We start from the raw sequence: 23306 nt of genomic DNA on the forward strand, positions 1-23306 counted from the left end.
TGACGGACGGACTGACGGACGGACTGACTGACTGACTGACTGAAAGGCTGGCTGGCTGACGGATTGACTGACTGAAAGGCTGGCTGGCTGACGGATTGACTGACTGACTGACTGAAAGGCTGGCTGGCTGACGGATTGACTGACTGACTGGCTGGCTGGCTGACGGATTGACTGACTGGCTGGCTGGTTGGCTGACGGATTGACTGACTGACTGACTGGTTGAAAGACTGACTGACTCTCAGTCAGTCAGTCAGTCTTTCAACCAGTCAGTTAGTCAGTCTTTCAGTCAGTCAATCCGTCAGCCAGCCAGTCAGTCAGTCAGCCAGTGAGCCCGTCTTTCAGCCAGTGAGCCAATCAGTTAGTCCATCTTTCAGCCAGTCAGTCAATCATCAGTCAGTCAGTCAATCAGTCAATCTTTCAGTCAGACTGACTGACTGATGATTGACTGACTGGCTGAAATATGGACTAACTGATTGGCTCACTGGCTGAAAGACGGGCTCACTGGCTGACTGAAAGACTGACTGACTGACTGAAAGACGGACTGGCTGACTGACTGAAAGACGGACGGGCTGAAAGACGGACTGAAAGACTGACTGACGGACTGAAAGACTGGCTGACGGACTGAAAGACTGACTGACGGACGGACTGAAAGACTGACTGACGGACGGACTGAAAGACTGACTGACTGACGGACGGACTGAAAGACTGACTGACGGACGGACTGAAAGACTGACTGACGGACGGACTGAAAGACGGACGGACTGAAAGACTGACTAATTGACTGACTGACTGAAAGACTGACTAATTGACTGACTGACTGAAATACTGACTAATTGACTGACTGACTGAAAGACGGACGGACTGAAAGACTGACTAATTGACTGACTGACTGAAAGACTGACTGAAAGACTGAAAGACGGACGGACGGACGGACTGAAAGACGGACGGACGGACGGACTGAAAGACGGACGGACGGACGGACTGAAAGACGGACGGACGGACGGACTGAAAGACGGACGGACGGACGGACTGAAAGACGGACGGACGGACTGAAAGACGGACGGACGGACTGAAAGACGGACGGACGGACTGAAAGACGGACGGACGGACTGAAAGACGGACGGACGGACTGAAAGACGGACGGACGGACTGAAAGACGGACGGACGGACTGACTGACTGAAAGACTGACTGAAAGACTGAAAGACGGACGGACGTACGGACTGAAAGACTGACTAATTGACTGACTGACTGAAAGACTGACTGAAAGACTGAAAGACGGACGGACGTACGGACTGAAAGACTGACTAATTGACTGACTGACTAATTGACTGACTGACTGAAAGACTGACGGACTGAAAGACTGACGGACTGAAAGACGGACGGACGGACTGAAAGACGGACGGACGGACTGAAAGACGGACGGACGGACTGAAAGACGGACGGACGGACTGAAAGACGGACGGACGGACTGAAAGACGGACGGACGGACTGAAAGACGGACGGACGGACTGAAAGACGGACGGACGGACTGAAAGACGGACGGACGGACTGAAAGACGGACGGACGGACTGAAAGACGGACGGACGGACTGAAAGACGGACGGACGGACTGAAAGACGGACGGACGGACTGAAAGACTGACTAATTGACTGACTGAAAGACTGACTAATTGACTGACTGAAAGACTGACTAATTGACTGACTGACTGGCTGAAAGACGGACTAATTGACTGACTGACTGGCTGAAAGACGGACTGACTGACTGACTGAAATACTTGACTGACTGAAAGACTTGACTGAAATACTTGACTGACTGAAAGACGGACTGACTGACTGGCTGAAAGACGGACTGACTGACTGACTGAAAGACGGACTGACTGACTGACTGAAAGACGGGCTCACTGGCTGCCTTACTGATTGACTGAACAAGTCACTCGCACAAACACAGACCTCTTATCACACTCAAAAATAACATACAAAAGATGTGCACAAATACAATACAACTTTATTGTCCATTAGTTATAGTGAACAACAGACATTTGTCTTCTGCTCTCAAACTCTCTACATGTCTCAACTGCATGTGTGATATGTGCCAAGCACAGGGTCAAGCTGCAGTGCCGATAGAATGGAATGAGAAAATGTCATTTTTTACTAATTAGCGTTAACTTTTCTTTGATCTTAATGAGATAAAAGTTGTTGTTGACTCCTGAATTGGTTGAGTGCTGTGACCTCTAGGAACAACTGGAGGGATTCAAACCTACAATTCTTTCCTCTTCCCCGAATCATTCTTCTGCTTCCCCTTTCTCTATCTTTTTTCTCTCTCCCTTTCTGTCTCTCACATTCCTCATGCCCACATACACTCAGGCTTTGGCACACACACACACACACACACACACACTGAGACTTTCACTGGCAGCCCCAGTTACTCTATTCTGCTTGACTGAACACTGGAGTGTCTTGTGTTCCTGTCACAGTGGTTAACAGGTCAGGTATGACTGTCTACTGGCTAGCTTTCTGAAGTCCTGGGAGAACACATTATTCAGTACAATCCAGGAAAAAAATGACCCATGTCTTTTGCGATATCAGTCCCTCGCCTCCATTACAACTTCCACTGCCTACTTGAAGTGTTGTGTAATTTGAGTGTGAAGGCTACCAAGTAACAAATTACTATTGCCTTTGTGTATTGTGTTAGTGTAGGAAGTCAGACATGGTGACAACTGAATGGCATGCAGGCAATCATCTTTAGGTTCAGACAATGACATGCATGTGGAAGAAATGCCAGCTAGCTGCACTAATGCCACTTATCAGACAGATAAACATAGACTGCCTACCTGAAACTTCTGGAAGTGGAACCTTTGAGATGATGTAACACCCATGCACACCAGTATTCCCTGAGCTCCTCTCTTTCTGTAGTCTGTTTGTGTCTGAAGGCCTCAACTCCCTCCCATAGGATCCACTAGTGTCAGTGAGAGAGCATATCAGTGAGACTACTGCCTGAGCACTACTCCGTTAATGTTCGATCCACTACATACACTCAGCCGTGGCTGTCACAGACAGGGATATACACACTCATCTCTCCTCTGAAACTTCACAGAGCTCCAGAGTTCAGAGAGAGGTTCATGGAAGCTCATTACCTCATCTGTAACAGAGAGCTTTCTCTATTAAGATTAGCTTTGATCTTTCTATAGGGCAAACAGACAGACAGGCAGGCAGAAAGACAGATATAAACTCAGCAAAAAAAGAAACGTCCCTTTTTCAGGACCCTGTCTTTCAAAGATAATTCGTAAAAATCTAAACTTCACAGATCTTCTTTGTAAAGGGTTTAAACACGCTTGTTCAATGAACCATAAACAATTCATGAACACTCACCTGTCGTTAAGACACTAACAGCTTACAGACGGTAGGCAATTAAGGTCACAGTTATGAAAACTTAGGACACTAAAGAGGCCTTTCTACTGACTCTGAAAAACACAAAAAGAAAGATGCCCAGGGTCCATGCTCATCTACGTGAACGTGCCATAGGCATGCTGCAAGGAGGCATGAGGACTGCAGATGTGGCCAGGTCAATAAATTGCAATGTCCGTACTGTGACAGCGCTACAGGGAGACAGGACGGACAGCTGATCATCCTCGCAGTGGCAGACCACGTGTAACAACACCTGCACAGGATCGGTACATCCAAACATCACACCTGCGGGACAGGTACAGGATGGCAACAACAACTGCCCGAGTTACACCAGGAACGCACAATCCCTCCATCAGTGCTCAGACTGTCCGCAATAGGCTTAGAGGCTAGACTGAGGGCTTGTAGGCCTGTTGTAAGGCAGGTTCTCACCAGACATCACCGGCAACAATGTCGCCTATGGGCACAAACCCACCATCGCTGGACCAGACAGGACTGGCAAAAAGTGCTCTTCACTGACGAGTCGCGGTTTTGTATCACCAGGGGTGATGGTCGGATTTGCGTTTATCGTCGAAGGAATGAGCGTTACACTGAGGCCTATACTCTGGAGCGGGATAGATTTGGAGGTGGAGGGTCTGTCATGGTCTGGGGTGGTGTGTCACAGCATCATCGTACTGAGCTTGTTGTCATTGCAGGCAATCTCAATGCTATGCATTACAGGGAAGACATCCTCCTCCCTCATGTGGTACCCTTCCTGCAGGCTCATCCTGACATGACCCTCCAGCATGACAATGCCACAACGCACAGAACAAGCAGTATGGCTGATTTCCTGCTAGACAGGAATGTCAGTGTTCTGCCATGGCCAGCGTAGAGCCCAGATCTCAAACCCACTGAGTACGTCTGGGACTTGTTGGAATGGAGGGTAAGGGCTAGGGCCATTCCCCCCCCCAGAAATGTCCGGGAACTTGCAGGTGCCTTGGTGGAAGAGTGAGGTAACATCTCACAGCAAGAAGTGGCAAATCTGGTGCAGTCCATGAGGAGGAGATGCACTGCAGTACTTAATGCAGCTGGTCGCCACACCAGATACTGACTGTTACTTTTGATTTTGACCCCCTCCCCTTTGTTCAGGGACACATTATTCCATTTCTGTTAGTCACGTGTCTGTGGAACTTTTTCAGTTTCTCAGTTGTTGAATCTTGTAAATATTTGTATGAACATAACATGTTAAGTTTGCTGAAAAAAAACGCAGTTGACACACGAGAGGACGTTTATTTTTTTTGCTGAGTTTAGAAGCTCAGATCTATGTGGTGATTTTTTTTTAAATGCCCAATGCAGCTGATTTTGATCTCAATGTCAAATCATTTATGGGTAAAAATTAAGTACATTACTGTAGTAATAGTTGTTAATTAAAATGGTAAGAAAGAAAAAAATCTATAGCTTTTTTAGCAAAACAATTTCTCAAGCAAGAATTTTGCTAGGATTGTCTGGGAGCTGGTCTGAGAAAGGGCCTAATGGGAGGGGCTTAATGGGAGGGATATGTAACTTCAAAACTATCTGTTATTGGTTTGGAACTCTCTTTGTTATTGGTCTATTATTGTATACTGCTTAGTGATGTCACCAGGCAAGCCAAAACTCCATCCATGCAAAACCTGCAGATTAGAAGGTCCTGTGTAAATTATATTTTTAACCATTAATTATAAGGAAATAACACAATTATTTCAAACTTTTACAGTGTTAGTTTTAACAGCTGTTGTACAATATGATACATAAAACGGAGTATGACTGCACTGTGCCTTTTAATGAAGTGTGTGTGTTTAGACTGCCAGGTAGGTAACAATGTGTGGTTATTGCCCCACGGAGGAAAGATATTTACTGCTAGTTGCCTTGTGACGTCCTGCTACTGAGACCTGCGCACAGCGTCATACAAAATCAACAATGCTAAGATGGTTTAGGTCAATAAAAACAACGGGTTGAGTTGATAGCATGACCAAAGCCCTATGCTAATCCAACAATGCCATGCATACTTTTACCTTACATTTTAAGATTAGCTGGTTAATCATAGAATGACTTACAGAACGCTAACAGGATATCTGTGTGCTTAGCTAAGTTTCTATGTGTTGTGTTCCTGCAGGCCTAAAGATGCCATCCGGGCGCTGAAGAAGAGACTGAGTGGGAACAGGAACTACCGGGAGGTGATGCTAGGATTGACGGTGAGACAGGCTCTACTTGGGATCCCAACGTTGACCCACCTAAATATTTTCAGATGAACAATAGAGGGTGTGTGGTGTTGAAAAGCCTGAAACATGCAGGTTACATCACTGATCATGTGTCCAAGTGCATCTGGAGATGTTTTGGAATGTCTTGAGCCCACAATCTGCTACCCAGCGGTAAAACCTGACCAATCAATTAGAAGTATTTTCTAAAGCCCATTATACGTCGGCAGTTGTCACAAAGCGCTGAAGACCCACCATTTGGAGAACACTGGATGAGCACACCAGCAGGGACAGAGAGCGAATCCGTCCAGAGCTAGGCCTAGATCTAAGTGATGCTTATTGTCTGAACTCACCCTCAACAACAACCTCGTCTCTGGGAAGAGAAACAGATAAATAGACATTTCACATTTAGAGCACACTTACCACATTTGCAAACACGCCTGCATGCTTAACTAGGACAGGGCTATTATCTGTTACACTTGTTAACTCCTGAGCTTCAAAAAGCCACCAACACGTTGATGAATTAGCTGTCTGCTGCGTCTCTCTTTGACTTCTCCCTCAGGCAATTTCTCAACTGTTATGTTTTTTTCTGTCTTCATATTTTATTATGTTTATGTGGATCTTGATTTTCTTTAGCTGCATCAAAGCTCCTGTATTCCGTGTCAGATGACAGAAGTCAGCTCTTTATCAATATCTGAGCACACTTCTCTTCTTACAGGGAGTTTCTCTCTCTCTATCATACTTTCTTACTTCCTGATGTTTTCTCTCTCTCTCAATTTCAATTTAAGGGGCTTTATTGGCATGGGAAACAGAAAGGATATATGTAAACTTTCTTTCTGTTTTACCTCTATCTTTCCATCTCCAGGTGCTGGAGACGTGTGTAAAGAACTGCGGCCACCGGTTTCACGTCCTCGTGGCTAACCGGGACTTCATTGATGGTGTCCTCGTCAAAATCATCTCCCCCAAAACCAACCCCCCCACCATCGTACAGGACAAAGTACTGGCTCTGATCCAGGTACAGCACATGATATCTATCTAAGAAACCCTGAGGTACTTTTACATCTGAGAGAAGTGGATAGGTATAACAACATGGTGAACATTTCACCAAGCCCATCAGAGAGCACGGTGGAGCTCCAACCTCCCATCTCTCACACATTAGACAGAGAGCTGTAAGAGGCCAGGCTGCAGCAGTTCGGAAAACCCTACATCCAAAATGAGTCCAGACACCTCAAACAAACCTCTCTAAATACAGTGAGAGGAGGAGAGAGGACACCTTGTACCTGAGCAGCTCCAGGCAGGTAACCAGAGACTGAACACACACACACACACACACACAGGACTGAAGTCAGCAACTCAACACCTGGGCCCTCACCATTTGGCCTTCATCTATCCACTCCTCTCAGATGTCCACCAGGATGTAACGGCTCTGGGTTGTTTCCAGACCTTTATTCTGTGTTTGTCTGTGTGTTGCCAGGCCTGGGCTGATGCCTTCAGGAGTAGTCCTGACCCGGATAGGCCTTTATTCTGTGTTTGTCTGTGTGTTGCCAGGCCTGGGCTGATGCCTTCAGGAGTAGCCCTGACCCGGACAGGCCTTTATTCTGTGTTTGTCTGTGTGTTGCCAGGCCTGGGCGGATGCCTTCAGGAGTAGCTCTGACCCGGACAGGCCTTTATTCTGTGTTTGTCTGTGTGTTGCCAGGCCTGGGCGGATGCCTTCAGGAGTAGCTCTGACCCGGACAGGCCTTTATTCTGTGTTTGTCTGTGTGTTGCCAGGCCTGGGCGGATGCCTTCAGGAGTAGCCCTGACCCGGACAGGCCTTTATTCTGTGTTTGTCTGTGTGTTGCCAGGCCTGGGCGGATGCCTTCAGGAGTAGCTCTGACCCGGACAGGCCTTTATTCTGTGTTTGTCTGTGTGTTGCCAGGCCTGGGCGGATGCCTTCAGGAGTAGTCCTGACCTGACGGGGGTGGTCCATATTTATGAGGAGCTGAAGAGGAAAGGCATAGAGTTCCCCATGGCTGACCTGGACGCTCTGTCACCCATCCACACACCACAGAGGGTGAGACCCAACACACATCCACACACCACAGAGGGTGAGACCCAACACGCATCCACACACCACAGAGGGTGAGACCCAACACGCATCCACACACCACAGAGGGTGAGACCCAACACGCATCCACACACCACAGAGGGTGAGACCCAACACGCATCCACACACCACAGAGGGTGAGACCCAACACGCATCCACACACCACAAAGGGTGAGACCCAACACGCATCCACACACCACAGAGGGTGAGACCCAACACGCATCCACACACCACAGAGGGTGAGACCCAACACGCATCCACACACACACACACACACACACACACACACACACACACACACACACACACACACACACACACACACACACACACACACACACACACACACACACACAGAGCTCTACTAACTAACTACATGTTGTGTTCTCTCTACAGAGCTCTACTAACTAACTACATGTTGTGTTCTCTCTAAAGGGTCTACCAGAGGTGGACCCAGCTGTACTAAAGTACAAAGCCCCCATCCAGCCCCTCGCTGCAGCCACAGCCACCCTCCCCAAGCCTGCAGCCGCCCCGGCTCCGGCCCCCGCCCCCCTCACCCCCGTCCTACAGATACCACACATCCCCAACGTACAGGGCCCTATCACCGCCAACCCTGAACAGGTGAGGATAAAGATGGCCTCTGACAGCTAATGTTAAACTACTGCCAGGGTCATGTTCATTTGGCCCAAAACGGAAAAGAACTGACTGGATGTTGCCCAATAAAAAAACAATTATCTCCTGTCCTGAGGGTTGCGTCAAAGAACTTGATATGCATAATACGGGAGTGCATCTCACTAATGTTAAGTGGCATCCCCTCTCCTCTCTTCCCTTCCTCTCCTCTTTTCCCCTACTCTCCTTCAACTGCACTGGTATGACATGATATGTGAGAACCATACTGTATGGCACTTGTTTTCACCTATCAAGTTCTAATAGGTTAGTGAGGATGAAGGAAAGGATATTAAAAGAATTGAGACGCATCCTGTAGGCCTTTATGCACAATCTTGGGCCCTGTTTGTCAATATACATCCTTCCTTCCGTCCTGGGTGTTATCATATTGTATTGGTCACACACACATGGTTAGCAGATGTTAATGCGAGTGTAGCGAAATGCTTGTGCTTCTAGTTCCGACCGTGCAGTAATATCTAACAAGTAATCTAACAATTTCACAACAACTACCTTATACACACTGATCTAACATGCGTAGATGGGCAAAAGCAAGGGTGCCTCCACTTAGCTTTGATCAGATCAGGGAATACTTTCTCTCTCTGACCCTTGACCCCTGTGTGTCCTCCTCAGATCGCCCGGCTGCGCAGTGAACTGGACATTGTGAGGGGAAACACCAAAGTGATGTCAGAGATGCTGACTGAGATGGTGCCTGGACAGGAGGACTCCTCGGACCTGGAACTCCTTCAGGTCAGAAAATGGACTACACCCAGCATAAAAATACAATTATAGAACATTGACTTGAATGGGGATGCCCATTCTATTAATTATATTTCTATAACTCCGGGTCAGATACTACATCCCCATAGAAATATAATTACACACCATTTTCCAACATTTTTGCTGATGCTGGGCCAATTGTGCACCACCCCATGGGTCTCCCGGTCGGCCTCGACAGAGTCTGGACTCGAACCCAGGATCTATAGTGGCACAGCTAGCACTGCGATGCAGTGCCTTAGACCACTGCGCCACTTGGGAGGCCCTCAGAATTCCACAACATTGACTTGCATGGGGACATTCATTCTAGTAATTCTATTTCTCTGACGCCCCCTCAGCCTTATCCTACTAAGAATATGTCACTGGTTCTAACTGTGGAAGCTTTTCATCATTGAGAATTTGAGACAGCTGGGTAGTGCACACAACATAAAAATAAAATAAAATAGCACTCCATCTGTTTATTTTTTTAATTTTTTTACCCCTAAATACAAGTTTAAATGTTCCCTGCCGTAGTCACCCTGCTGCTCAACTGAAATGTGTTGGAACTAATTTAGCCCACTAGGGGGAGTAGTACCACCACAGTACCACCACTCTAGGGGGAGTAGTACCACCACTCTAGGGGGAGTAGTACCACCACTCTAGGGGGAGTAGTACTACCACTCTAGGGGGAGTAGTACTACCACTCTAGGGGGAGTAGTACCACCACTCTAGGGGGAGTAGTACCACCACTCTAGGGGGAGTAGTACCACCACTCTAGGGGGAGTAGTACCACCACTCTAGGGGGAGTAGTACCACCACTCTAGGGGGAGTAGTACCACCACTCTAGGGGGAGTAGTACCACCACTTTAGGGGAAAGGGGTTACCTAGTCAGTTGTACAACTGAATGCATTCAACTGAAATGTGTCTTCCGCATTTAACCCAACCCCTCTGAATCAGAGAGGTGCGGGGGGGCTGCCTTAATCGACATCCACGTCTTCGGCACCCGGGGAACAGTGGGTTAACTGCCTTGTTCAGGGGCATGTAGCTCAGCTACCTTGTAGCTCAGGGATACAATCCAGCAAACTTTCGGGTTACTGGCCCAACGCTCTAACCACTAGGCTACCATCACTCTAGGGGGAGTAGTACCACCGCTCTAGGGGGAGTAGTACCACCGCTCTAGGGGGAGTAGTACCACCGCTTTAGGGGGAGTAGTACCACCGCTTTAGGGGGAGTAGTACCACCGCTCTAGGGGGAGTAGTACCACCGCTCTAGGGGGAGTAGTACCACCGCTCTAGGGGGAGTAGTACCACCGCTCTAGGGGGAGTAGTACCACCGCTCTAGGGGGAGTAGTACCACCGCTCTAGGGGGAGTAGTACCACCGCTCTAGGGGGAGTAGTACCACCGCTCTAGGGGGAGTAGTACCACCATAGTACCACTGCTCTAGGGGGAGTAGTACCACTGCTCTAGGGGGAGTAGTACCACTGCTCTAGGGGGAGTAGTACCACCATAGTACCACTGCTCTAGGGGGAGTAGTACCACCATAGTACCACTGCTCTAGGGGGAGTAGTACCACTGCTCTAGGGGGAGTAGTACCACCATAGTACCACTGCTCTAGGGGGAGTAGTACCACCATAGTACCACTGCTCTAGGGGGAGTAGTACCACCGCTCTAGGGGGAGTAGTACCACCATAGTACCACTGCTCTAGGGGGAGTAGTACCACTGCTCTAGGGGGAGTAGTACCACCATAGTACCACCGCTCTAGGGGGAGTAGTACCACCATAGTACCACCGCTCTAGGGGGAGTAGTACCACCGCTCTAGGGGGAGTAGTACCACCGCTCTAGGGGGAGTAGTACCACCGCTCTAGGGGGAGTAGTACCACCATAGTACCACCGCTCTAGGGGGAGTAGTACCACCATAGTACCACCGCTCTAGGGGAAGTAGTATTACCACCGCTCTAGGGGGAGTAGTACCCCACCAGCTCTAGGGGGAGTAGTCCCACCGCTCTAGGGGGGGGAGTAGTACCACCGCTCTAGGGGGGGGAGTAGTACCACCGCTCTAGGGGGGGGAGTAGTACCACCGCTCTAGGGGGGGGAGTAGTACCACCGCTCTAGGGGGGGAGTAGTACCACCGCTCTAGGGGGGGGAGTAGTACCACCGCTCTAGGGGGAGTAGTACCACCGCTCTAGGGGGAGTAGTACCACCGCTCTAGGGGGAGTAGTACCACCGCTCTAGGGGGAGTAGTACCACTGCTCTAGGGGGAGTAGTACCACCGCTCTAGGGGGAGAAGTACCACCATAGTACCACCACTCTAGGGGGAGTAGTAACACCATAGTACCACCACTCTAGGGGGAGTAGTACCACCATAGTACCACCGCTCTAGGGGGAGTAGTACCACTGCTCTAGGGGGAGTAGTACCACCATAGTACCACCACTCTAGGGGGAGTAGTAACACCATAGTACCACCACTCTAGGGGGAGTAGTACCACCATAGTACCACCGCTCTAGGGGGGGTAGTCCCACTGCTCTAGGGGGAGTAGTACCACCATAGTACCACCACTCTAGGGGGAGTAGTAACACCATAGTACCACCACTCTAGGGGGAGTAGTACCACCATAGTACCACCGCTCTAGGGGGAGTAGTACCACTGCTCTAGGGGGAGAAGTACCACTGCTCTAGGGGGAGTAGTACCACCACTCTAGGGGGAGTAGTACCACCACTCTAGGGGTGAGGAGAGGGGAACAACAAATATTACTGTACTTGCTTAAGTGACAGTTGGTGTAGGTTGAAGTTGTCCCTGGATGCTGATCTTGTTAAAAGTAACAAGTAATTAAAAGTAACAAGTAATTAAAAGTAACAAGTAAATTAAAGAACAGCACTAAAATAACAATAGCGAGACTATATACAGGGGGGTACCGGTACAGAGTCAATGTGTGGGGGCACCGGTTAGTTGAGGTACTGTGTACATGTAGGTACAGTTATTACAGTGACTATGCATAGATGATAACAAAAGAGAGTAGCAGCAGTGTAAATGAGGGGGAGGGGCAATGCAAATAGTCTGGGTAGCCATTTGATTAGCTGTTCAGGAGTCTTATGGCTTGTGGGTAGAAGCTGTTTAGAAGCCTCTTGGACCTAGACTTGGTGCTCCGGTACCGCTTGCCATGCGGTAGCAGAGAGAACAGTCAATGACTACTGTGGCTGGAGTCTGACAATTTTTAGGGCCTTCCTCTGACACCGCCTAGTATAGAGGTTCTGGATGGCAGGAAGCTTTCTCCCAGTGATGTTCTGTGCCGTTCGCACTACCCTCTGTAGTGTCTTGCGGTCGGAGGCCGAGCAGTTGCCATACCAGGCAGTGACTGAGGGTGTGATAGATGGGTATTTGAATCAGGTGACCTTTCCACTGTTTTATGAGGTGACTAATACAGTTAAACTGTGATTCAATAAATAAAATGTAGTTGTTGTGATTTCTCTTACTAAGTAACACAACTGAGTCTAATGATGGACATGTATGGTGGCTAGAGACCTGCTGGCTAGAGACCTGTTTGAGAGAATTCTAGTCATCCACCTTCTGAGAGACAGACTCACCTTTCCATCAGTGATGCCCTGTCCTCACCCTGTGCGCGTTTGTGCGTGTTTGTGTGTGTAGGAGCTGAACAGGACGTGCAGGGCCATGCAGCAGCGGGTGGTGGAGCTGATCTCCCGGGTCTCCAACGAGGAGGTGACAGAGGAGCTGCTGCACGTCAACGACGACCTCAACAACATCTTCCTACGATACGAGAGGTAATACATGGGCATGACAATACACACACACACACACAATTAGGCTTACTCTACTTCTTAGGCTTACAGCTACACAAAGTCCACTGGTGAACAAGGATATCTGCTGTGACATGATGTTGCATGTGGAGCACATTTTTCCAGCAGGCCCTACAGGAACACAGTTAAACATCTTAGGCCTCGGGGGACCTATCTGGATATACACTTCTACTAAAGATTCCATGGTCTCAAAAAGTCAAAGCGTTCCGTTCATGTTGTTTTATAGATGATGTAAATGTATGATTGATGCCAATGCCTACGTGTTCTTTACGAGGACTTGTGGTGTGTTGCAGGTATGAGAGGTACCGGTCGGGTAGAGCGGCTCAGAATAACGGGGTGAGTTATCTCACTGATCTATACATCTATGAACAACTCAACAGGAGTGGAGATTAATGTTACTATCTGTCAGTTTGTTGTGATCACCACAGCACTCTACTCACGCATGCTTACTTTATATACACACACACACACACACACACACACGCACACACACGTACACACACGTACACACAGGCACACTGTTGCCACACACACACTTCCACACTCATCACATACACTGCTTCTACTGTTTATTATCCGGTAGTCTAGTCACTTTACCCCTACCGATATGTACATATCTATCTCAATTACCTCGTACCCCTGCCCATCAGATTGGTACTGATAGCCCATGTATTTAGCCAAGCTATCATTACTCATTGTGTATTTATTCCTCGTGCTACAATTTTGTTATTATATTAAGAATTTGTTATATTCTGTGTTGTTTGGAAGGTAAGTAAGCATTTCACTGTTAGTCTCCAACTGTTATTTATGAAGCATGTGACAAATAATATTTGATTTGATTGTCTGATTTGTTTCAGTCCATTCTCTATGTATTTTCTAAAATGCGATATGATTTAGATTTGTCAGTGTTTGTGGCTGATTTGCTGCATGTGTATAGCAGTTTTCTGTCTCTGTGTGTTTCTCTGTTTCTCTGTGTCGGGGTCAGCTAATGGAGGCAAGTATGGCAGCACTCCATTCTATCCCAGCTCAGTCTTGAGATGAATAGAGTCAATGAGGAGAATGTTGAAACATGTCTTACTACTGTCACTTATGGACCTTCCTATTGGACCATACCACATGTTCACATGGAACCTTTTATATAGTGCTGTTGTTCCAGAGAACTAGAATATTCCCTCCCTCTCTCTCTCTCTTGTAAAGCCCTCTGCTGTCCATAGTCTAACGTAGAGGACAGTGATGTGTTGGACTAGTACACATCTCCATTACCTCCATCCATCCTCCTACCTCTGTTAATTTTCTCTACAGAAGCCACCGCTGTGTGTGTGTTGACTGTGTTCTGTTGTCTCCCTCCAGATGCTGAGTGAAGCCACAGAGGACAACCTGATAGACCTAACGCCAGGCTCGCCCGCTGTGGTCAGCCTCCGAGCCACCTCCACACCCCCGTCCAGCATCCCCCCTGTGACCGCCCCCAGGGCTGGGGCTACAGCCTCCCCTGCCCGGACCCTGATCCAAGACCCTACCTCTGGTCCCTTAACTCTGTCCACTCAGCTCGCCGGCCTGGGTAAGGATGGGGAATGGTTCAATAGGAACATAAATGATACTCTGTGTACTATATACAAATGCACCAGATGCTAGGTACGCTATACTGTAATGATGCATAGCCCATAGCAAGCAACACACCGCCCATACATGCAGCCACACACACACACAAACACACACACACACACACACACAAGGGCAGTGGAGTGTAAGAAGGTTTCTAATCAGAGCTCTAATGGGAAATAAGCCCTGCTCTATAAGTCTCTGTAAATGACTCCTCTGTTAGCCTAAATGATGTTGCTGCACTCCATGGCACTATGCTCTGGCTGAGGCCTGAGACAGAGAAAAAGGGGGAGAATATGCTCCTTTGCGCTACAGCGCTGGCGTCTCAAATGGCACCCTATTGCCTATATAGTGCACTACTTTTGACCAGGACCCATAGGCAATAGGGTGCCATTTGGGACACACACAGTGAGTGGAGTTTGAGAGGTGCTTCTGAATGATGATTGATTCTAGAGGACTGGTGCAGGATGATGACTGTCGTTGATTCTAGAGGACTGGTGCAGGATGATGACTCGTTGTGGACATTTAGATCTCATCTATTTTACTCTCTTCCCCACAACCCCCTTTACACCCTCTCTCAACTCTTCCTTTCTTTTCTCTCCTCTGCCTCTCTCTCTGTGCACCTCTGCCTCTCTCTGCACCTCTCTCTCTGAGCCTCTCTGCCTCTCTCTGCCCTCCCTCCTCCCCTTCCCTCTCTCTCTCTCAGATGTGGGTGGGGATAGTGTCAGTGGTACCCTGTCCTCTCTGTCGGGCCACAACCCTGGAGACGACTTTGACATGTTTGCTCAGACCAGAACCAGCTCTCTGGCAGATCAACGCAAGAAGTATGGCTTTGCTCTCCCACTTCCAAACTTCTAGAACCCTGTTACATTGGATTTGCAGCTTTGATCCTGTCGGACTCGGACTGCTGTGTGTGCAGGCTTTTGGTCACAGTCCCGCAATGGCACACCTGATTAATAAAATCTATTTATCATAGTCTTCTAGTTAAACTAACATCAATGTAATCTGGTATGCTGGAACAAATCCCTGCAATATGCTGTCCCCCAGGACCAGAGTTGTGAATGTGGTGTTGCCCATTCCTGTTCTAGCCACTCTCAGCCTTCCAGAACCATCTCCATGCCACATAGTGGGACGGGCTCTAACTTGTTCTTTCTGTGTGTGTGTGTTGTCAGTGTGAAGTACGAGGACCCTCGAGCCCTGGGTGGGCTTGCCTCAGCTCTGGACGTCAGACAACAGAACGCCACTGGAGGGGTGAGTGCACCAAAGCATGCTGGAGGATGTAGTTTAGATTTACATCCCCCCACAATGAAGTGTAGAGTGTGGTTGCCGTGCTGTTAAAATGGCTGATAACGTTTATCTCTCAGCTCATGGTCTCCTCTCTCTGCATGTGATGGCCTGTAGTGTGATGTTAGTTGACCTCCTCTCTGTACCACTAATGGCACCCTATTCCCTATATAGTGCCCTGGTCAAAAGGTAGTGGAATAGGGTGCCATTTGGGATGCAGCCTCTGACTTTCCAGGAGTAATACCAGATGAATACAGTAGTAGACCATGGCTAGCCAGCTCTGTATGGTGAACTACACTGTTGGAGTAACAAGCGCATACTACCGCATGGCTTGTAGTCTAGTATAACTAGGTATTCTAAAGAGCTACATGTAATGCTCTCTCTAGACATGTTAAACTAAAAACTCCCATTACTTGGTCATTCTGTCATTCCTCAGTAGTGTTTGGTGTTGTTTTTTCCTCTTGTCTTCGTCATTGCTCTCTGTAAGACAGTATTTTGTCACGTTATGGGTGTCAAAGGTCATAGGAAACCATGCTATTGAATTCCACTTTTTTCATGTCACCTTTTCTCCTTCAAATTGTCAAAACTCTTGTATACATTTTTTTCATTCCACTTCTTGTACCACAGTCAGTCAGTACTAACAAGGCACTTTGTAATCAGGTTCTACACCTGTAAGGCCAGACATAAAGTATTATGAAATCTAAACTCTCTCACACACACACACACCGATTACACACACCGATTACACACACCCTTCACCCTCCAGTGCCAGTTGAGATTGCCTCAGATGGAATGTATCTGCCAGTCTGGGGTTCAGTGATCAGCTGAGTGTACAAAGTTCAAACTATCCTTATTTTCTTCCTCCTTTCCCCATGCGTTCACCTTTTAATTGGAATGATTCTGTATTTTTCCTCTCGTTTGTTACCCCATCCTTTCCTCTCCCCATCGTTTCTTCAGTCTGGGTTGTTGCATTGCATTTGATTTCTCTGTTTCCTCTCTGTGCTCTGTTGCTCTGGTCTGGGGCTTCCTCTATCTATCTTCTATCTTGTGTAAGGTGTTGTTCTGTTGTTGATTCAGCTGAGGGTCATAGGGGATGATAACCCAGAGTTGGAGCTGCCCATAGACAGCTGGCTTATTACCCAAGGAATGGTGAGGACTCCATCCTCAGTGTCCTCCCCCTATGTCCAATCACCCCATCATCCATATCCCCACTTACACTGCTGGCACCCTCGTCACCATCCATCCCCCCCTGACAATCCATATCCCAGCACTGCTAACCAGCTAACGCCAACAGTAGAATGGAGACACGTTAGAAAAAGCCAGACTCCTTCAATTGTACAATACCCACACAATGATGAATAAATAAGCTGTTAGAATCTTCATTTGTCCTTGTGTGATCTGAAAGGAATCAAAACTCCTAGGACCTCTGAGCTGGTGAATCTGAGTTGTTATGCATATTCTGAATACAAACACACACCTACCTACTGTTACAAATGCGGACTCCCTTCACTCTGTCCCTCTTACTGTTGGTCCTGGTCCTCTCATCCTCCCTTCATGGATGACGTGAAAGGTCTGCTTGGTCCCCAGGGCCAGGTGTGGGTTTTCATCAGTCACAAACAGTTGATGTCTAACAGTCACACACTAAACCCAGGAGAGGTACAGATACTTTACTGCTGCACAACAGGGGTTAAGTTGCCATGGCTGTTGACATTATAGAAATATAATCACTGGAACAGGAATCCCCATTCAAGTCAGTCAGTCTAGAATGGATAGACCGGCGGCCATTTTAAAAGGGATTCTATTTCTATGGTTGACATCAGATTTGTTGTCAACAGTATCATTATTGCTGATTCGACCTGGTTCAAACGTCTGTGTAGCGAAAAGTATCCTCATCTCTGTCACATGCATTGTCAAGCTAACGGTCTATAGATACATTTTATTGAACTACACTGAACAAAAATATAAACGCAACATGCAACAATTGCAAAGATGTTACTGAGTTCCAGTTCATATGAGGAAATTAGTCAATTTAAATAAATTCATTAGGCCCTAATCCATGGATTTCATATGACTGGGAATACAGATATGCATCTGTTGGTCACAGATACTTAAAAACTACTCTTCACAGTACTCTTCACAGTATTTCTGTGCATTCAAATTACCATCGATAAAATGCAATTGTGTTCGTTGTCTGTAGATTATGCCTGCCCATACCATAACCCCACCGTTACCATGGGGCACACTGTTCACAACGTTGACATCAGCAAACCGCTCGTCCACACAACGCCATACACGTGGTCTGCGATTGTGAGGCCGGTTGGACGTACTGCCAAATTCTCTAATAAGACATTAAGGCGGCTTATGGTAAAGAAATTAACATTAAATTCTCTGGCAAAAGTTCTGGTGGACATTCCTGCAGTCAGCATGCCAGTTGCACGATCCCTCAAAACTTGAGACATCTGTGGCATTGTGTTGTGACAAAACTGCACATTTTAGAGTGGCCTTTTATTGTTCCCAGCACAAGGTGCACCTGTGTAATGATCATGCTTTTTAATCAGCTTAGGACCAACACATGGGACAAACAATTTACATGTTGTGTTTATATTTTTGTTCAGTGGAGATAATATACTAAACATATTTAAAGACAACTAGCATAGTAGTCCTGTTTTAAAACTGAACACTAGTGCATTAACCCATTTAACATATTAAACCTATTAGCTACAATACTGTTGATTATCTGACGCATTGATTGCTGTTGTGATTGGTATAAAACTGTTCCATATTGTACCATACTTTATTTATTTCAATTATGGTCCTTCTATGTCAACCCTGTTGACCATGGTGTGTCGACAGCTGCTCGTCGAACATCTCATTCTGAAATCATGGGCATTATTATGGAGTTGGTCCCCCCTTTGCTGCTATAACAGCCTTCACTCTTCTGGGAAGGCTTTCCACTAGATGTTGGAACATTGCTGCAGGGATTTGTTTCCATTCAGCCACGAGCATTAGTGAGATCAGGCACTGATGTCGTGCGATTAGGCCTGGCTCTGTCGGCATTTCAATTCATCCCAAATGTGTTCAATGGGGTTTAGGTCAGGGCTCTGTGCAGGCCAGTCAAGTTCTTCTACACCGATCTCGACAAACCATTTCTGTATGGACCTTGCTTTGTGCACGGGGGCATTTTCATGCAGAAACAATAAAGGGCCTTCCCCAAACTGTTGCCATGAAGTTGGAAGCACAGAATCGTCTAGAATGTCATTGTATGCTGTAGTGTTAAGATGTCCCTTTACTGGAACTAAGGGACCTAGCCCGAACCATGAAAAACAGCCCCAGACCATTATTCATCCTCCACCAAACTTTACAGTTGGCACTATGCTTTCAGGCAGGTAGCATTCTCCTGGCATCCACCAAACCCAGATGGTGAAGCGTGATTCACCACTCCAGAGAACGCATTTCCAGAGTCTAATGCGGCGAGCTTTACACCACTCCTGCCGATGCTTTGCATTGTGCATGGTGATCTTAGGCTTGTGTACGGCTGCTAGGCCATGGAAATCCATTTCCTTAACCTGCCGACAAACAGTTATTGTGCTGACGTTGCTTCCAGAGGCAGTTTGGAACTCGGTAGTGAGTGTTGCAACCGAGGACAGACGATTTTTACGCACTTCAGCACTCGGCAGTCCCGTTCTGTGAGCTTATGTGGCCTACCACTTTACGGCTGAGCTGTTTTTGCTCCTAGACGTTTCCACTTCACAATAACGACACTTACAGCTGACTCGGGGTAGCTCTAGCAGGGAAGAAATTTTACAAACTGACTTGTTGGAAAGGTGGCATCCTATGACGGTGCCACGTTGAAAGTCACTGAGCTCTTCAGTAAGTCCATTCTACTGCCAATGTTTGTCTGGAGATTGCATGGCTGTGAGCTTGATTTTATACACCTGTCAGCAACGGGTATGGCTGAAATAGCAGAATCCACTAATTTGAAGGGATGTACACATACTTTTGTATGTCAACTTTGTTGACCATGTTCAATGTTCAACAACCAGAATCTGTGAATAAGGCTTAAAAACAATACATTGTGAAGTTGCTCGAAAGGAGTTTAGCTAGCTAGACAGCGAAAGTCCATATGATCTGACTTTCATATCATTATGCAGATCACGTGACTCTGTGGGGAATTCCCTTACAGTAACTCACCCTCTGTTTTACCTCTGAGTGAGTTTTCTATCTACCGCTAGTGACCTAGTGTATGGAGCATCCTACACCGCTAGTGACCTAGTGTATGGAGCATCCTACACCGCTAGTGACCTAGTGTATGGAGCATCCTACACCGCTAGTGACCTAGTGTATGGAGCATCCTACACCGCTAGTGACCTAGTGTATGGAGCATCCTACACCGCTAGTGACCTAGTGTATGGAGCATCCTACACCGCTAGTGACCTAGTGTATGGAGCATCCTACACCGCTAGTGACCTAGTGTATGGAGCATCCTACACCGCTAGTGACCTAGTGTATGGAGCATCCTACACCGCTAGTGACCTAGTGTATGGAGCATCCTACACCGCTAGTGACCTAGTGTATGGAGCATCCTACACCGCTAGTGACCTAGTGTATGGAGCATCCTACACCGCTAGTGACCTAGTGTATGGAGCATCCTACACCGCTAGTGACCTAGTGTATGGAGCATCCTACACAACAGTACCCGTTGATGTTTTCCTTTCTTGATTCTTTGTTTCAACATCTCTCGTCAAAGTCCCAAAAGATCGAATTGAATCTTTTAAGAGCATGAGACGTTTATGTCCTTCTCATATCGGTAAACAACAGTGGAATTTGATCTGTTAGAATCTAGATTCTAAAGACTAGATTGTCGATATGACATCAGTGAATGCAGATGCCTGGTAGCTTGAACATGATCTCTTCTCCATCATAGTCTTCTGCTCTCAACACCACTAGTCTGTGTAACTTCTCAGTATCTCCTCTTGGATCTTTGTGATCAGCAACTAAAAGGAGATCGGAAGAGATCGGCTAGGATTCAGTTACATCGTGACACGGATGTTTTAATTATTGGTTCAGGTTAGGATCTGGGGAAGGTAAACTGATCCTAGATCTGTGCATATGTGTATACTTTTACCCAGAACCATTAAACCAGGAGTGTAAGCTGATCCTAGATCTGTGCATATGTGTATACTTTTACCCAGAACCATTAAACCAGGAGTGTAAGCTGATCCTAGACCTGTGCATATAGGCAAATGTTAGGGCAGCCTTCATGACCATTGACCTGTCTCCTATCAGTCCTGATTGCTGCTACTGTACCCTGAGTCACTGCGACCTCCACGTGACACACAAACCATGTTATCCACCCTCACCTTCTCCTTTCCATTCTCACTATCACTGCATGATGTCATGCAGCCAGCGTTGCTCATGCTCTGTGTGTGCTTGTGTGTCATTATGACATTAGTCCTCATTCCCAGTCTTCGGTGGTCCCTGTTTTTGCAGGTTGTCCTTCCAACGAATTATTGAATCACGTGAATTGGCTGATCTGTTAATTGACTAATGACCTGGACTAATTAACAGTGTTACATAACTTCCATGCCTACTCATTAGAACTAACAAGGACAAAATAAATACCTGGGAAGTGGTCTGGGACCAGAGTTTTCCCAGAATTCTGACCATGTGATTTGACCCAGGTTAAACTCTGGGCCCTGGTTATTGCCTATGAACTGGTAATAGCCTATGAACTGGTAATTGCCTATGCCCAGGGACCCATTTCTTTTTTTTTTTGTGCTTTTTTCCTGGTCAGGTCATGTAGTCAGCTAGAAATCCTGTCCCTATGCATAATAAATCAATGAGTTGAACATGATGAAGGAACCTGCACACATAGGGACTGTCTGAGGACCACTGCCATGTGTCTGCTGTTCTCTTCCTCTGATCTTGGTTTTGGTTTGATGGCTTTGTTTTTGTTATTTGTCATTTTCCTCTAAGAGCCTCCGGTGAATCTTTTCTTGTTGTTTTTCTTTTGTTTTTGTCCTTTCTTTGTTCTGTTGTGTTGTTGGCTGGGTGTGGCGGTGGGTTTATTATTGTGTGGCTTTGTGCCGTCCGCTGGGTTTGTCCATGGCTTTGCTCCATAGATCCCCGTATCGCAGTCCTCTGTCATGGATGACATAGAGGAGTGGCTCTGTGCTGATGTGGTGAGACTTCTTTACTTTGATTTCTCTCGCTCTCTTCTCTCTCTCCTCTTTTCTCTCTCCTTTCTTTTTCTTTAGTCACATTTCTATCCATCTCACGTAACCAGGTAGATCACATGTAGTGTTCTAAACTTTAGTTGACCATCTTCCATCCATTCATTATCTGACTAATGGTTTTCCACCAATGATGAGAGTGATATAACAGTGACCTATGAGATGTACTAAGTCTATCTCCCACATGCTACCATAATGCTAATCTAGAGAATCTATTGGAGTGGAGAATACAACCTGCCTGTCTAAAGATGACATTGGTACTGTATCATATCACACCACACCAGGTGATGCTACAGTGGTTCTCCCTGATGAATGTGAAAGGTAGTCACAGGTCCTGTTGTAAAAGGGATATAGCAGAGTGGATGGATCTATTGAAGTATGGTGGAAGCATGGGTCCATCACAGTGGTGGAAAGTACATGTTCTTGAAGTACCTCAATGTCAGTACAAAAGCACTGTGTGAGAGTGACCTCCCTGAGTTGTGAATGGTGTCCTGTAGGAGTCAGGAAGGTGAGTAGCTTAGTCAACTTGTACGTAGGGTTGTAACATGTCAGTAACTTCCCCAAAATCCCCTGGTTCTCAAGAAATCCTTGTTGGAAGATTCTTGGAATCAAGAGGAAATCTGTGAATTCTACTCTGAGATTTAAGGAAAACAAGGGGGTTTTGGGAAATAATTTTGCAACCCATTCTTATACAATACCTAAGGGAAGACTAATGTTTCGACTTTGACTCCTAACAATGTCCATTTACTGTAACTCATCTTGGTGAGTCAATGGTTGTGTGATCCTCCTTGCAGACTTGCCCACAAATGTTATGGATTCACTGATTTCCATTTCTTCTCCTCTGAATAGAAAGGCGATGGTTTAGATGGTGAGGAAGGGGTGACGAGTGAAGGTATGGATGGATTCAGGGCACTAACACTTGATACTGTGCATGTCTCATGTAGAAGGTCTCATTAAATGTGGCATAGATTCAGTTTCTTAATTTGTGTGTCAAAATTCTCTGATCAGCTCTTTAGTACTTGATATATTAGGCTGCGTTTAGACAGGCAACCTAATTCTGATCTTTTGCCACCTTAATTGGTCTTTTGACCAATCAGATCAGAATTGGGCTGCCTGTTTAAACGCAGCCTTTGTGCTGTTATTCTCAATCCTGCTCCTGGAGAGCCGCAGAACTGCAGGCTTTTGTCTCAGCTTAGTACCATCACACCTGATTCAACCAATCTACTGATCTTCAACACATTGATTGGCTGAATCAGG

At 46.8% G+C, this 23306-nt stretch overlaps 1 protein-coding gene across 9 annotated transcripts in view; it reads left to right on the forward strand.

Moving 5' to 3' along the window:
* The window catches only part of LOC139583061 (TOM1-like protein 2), a 40579-nt gene that overhangs the window by 13246 nt on the left and 4027 nt on the right, over positions 1-23306 (forward strand). For 4 of the 9 annotated variants that reach the window (XM_071414142.1, XM_071414226.1, XM_071413821.1 and 1 more), the window contains exons 3-15: positions 5533-5611; positions 6480-6629; positions 7533-7667; positions 8136-8321; positions 8997-9113; positions 12764-12897; positions 13227-13269; positions 14284-14491; positions 15239-15356; positions 15705-15783; positions 16894-16965; positions 21939-21998; positions 22899-22941. In XM_071414142.1, the coding sequence (XP_071270243.1) occupies positions 5533-5611; positions 6480-6629; positions 7533-7667; positions 8136-8321; positions 8997-9113; positions 12764-12897; positions 13227-13269; positions 14284-14491; positions 15239-15356; positions 15705-15783; positions 16894-16965; positions 21939-21998; positions 22899-22941 (1424 nt within the window). Of the gene's footprint in view, positions 1-5532; positions 5612-6479; positions 6630-7532; positions 7668-8135; positions 8322-8996; positions 9114-12763; positions 12898-13226; positions 13270-14283; positions 14492-15238; positions 15357-15704; positions 15784-16870; positions 16966-21938; positions 21999-22898; positions 22942-23306 lie in introns of those variants that run through there. The other 5 variants (XM_071413979.1, XM_071414057.1, XM_071414311.1 and 2 more) reach the window with 3 other exon arrangements.

This window comes from Salvelinus alpinus, chromosome 1 (genome assembly GCF_045679555.1).
Source record: "Salvelinus alpinus chromosome 1, SLU_Salpinus.1, whole genome shotgun sequence".
Classification (NCBI taxonomy): Eukaryota; Metazoa; Chordata; class Actinopteri; order Salmoniformes; family Salmonidae; genus Salvelinus; species Salvelinus alpinus.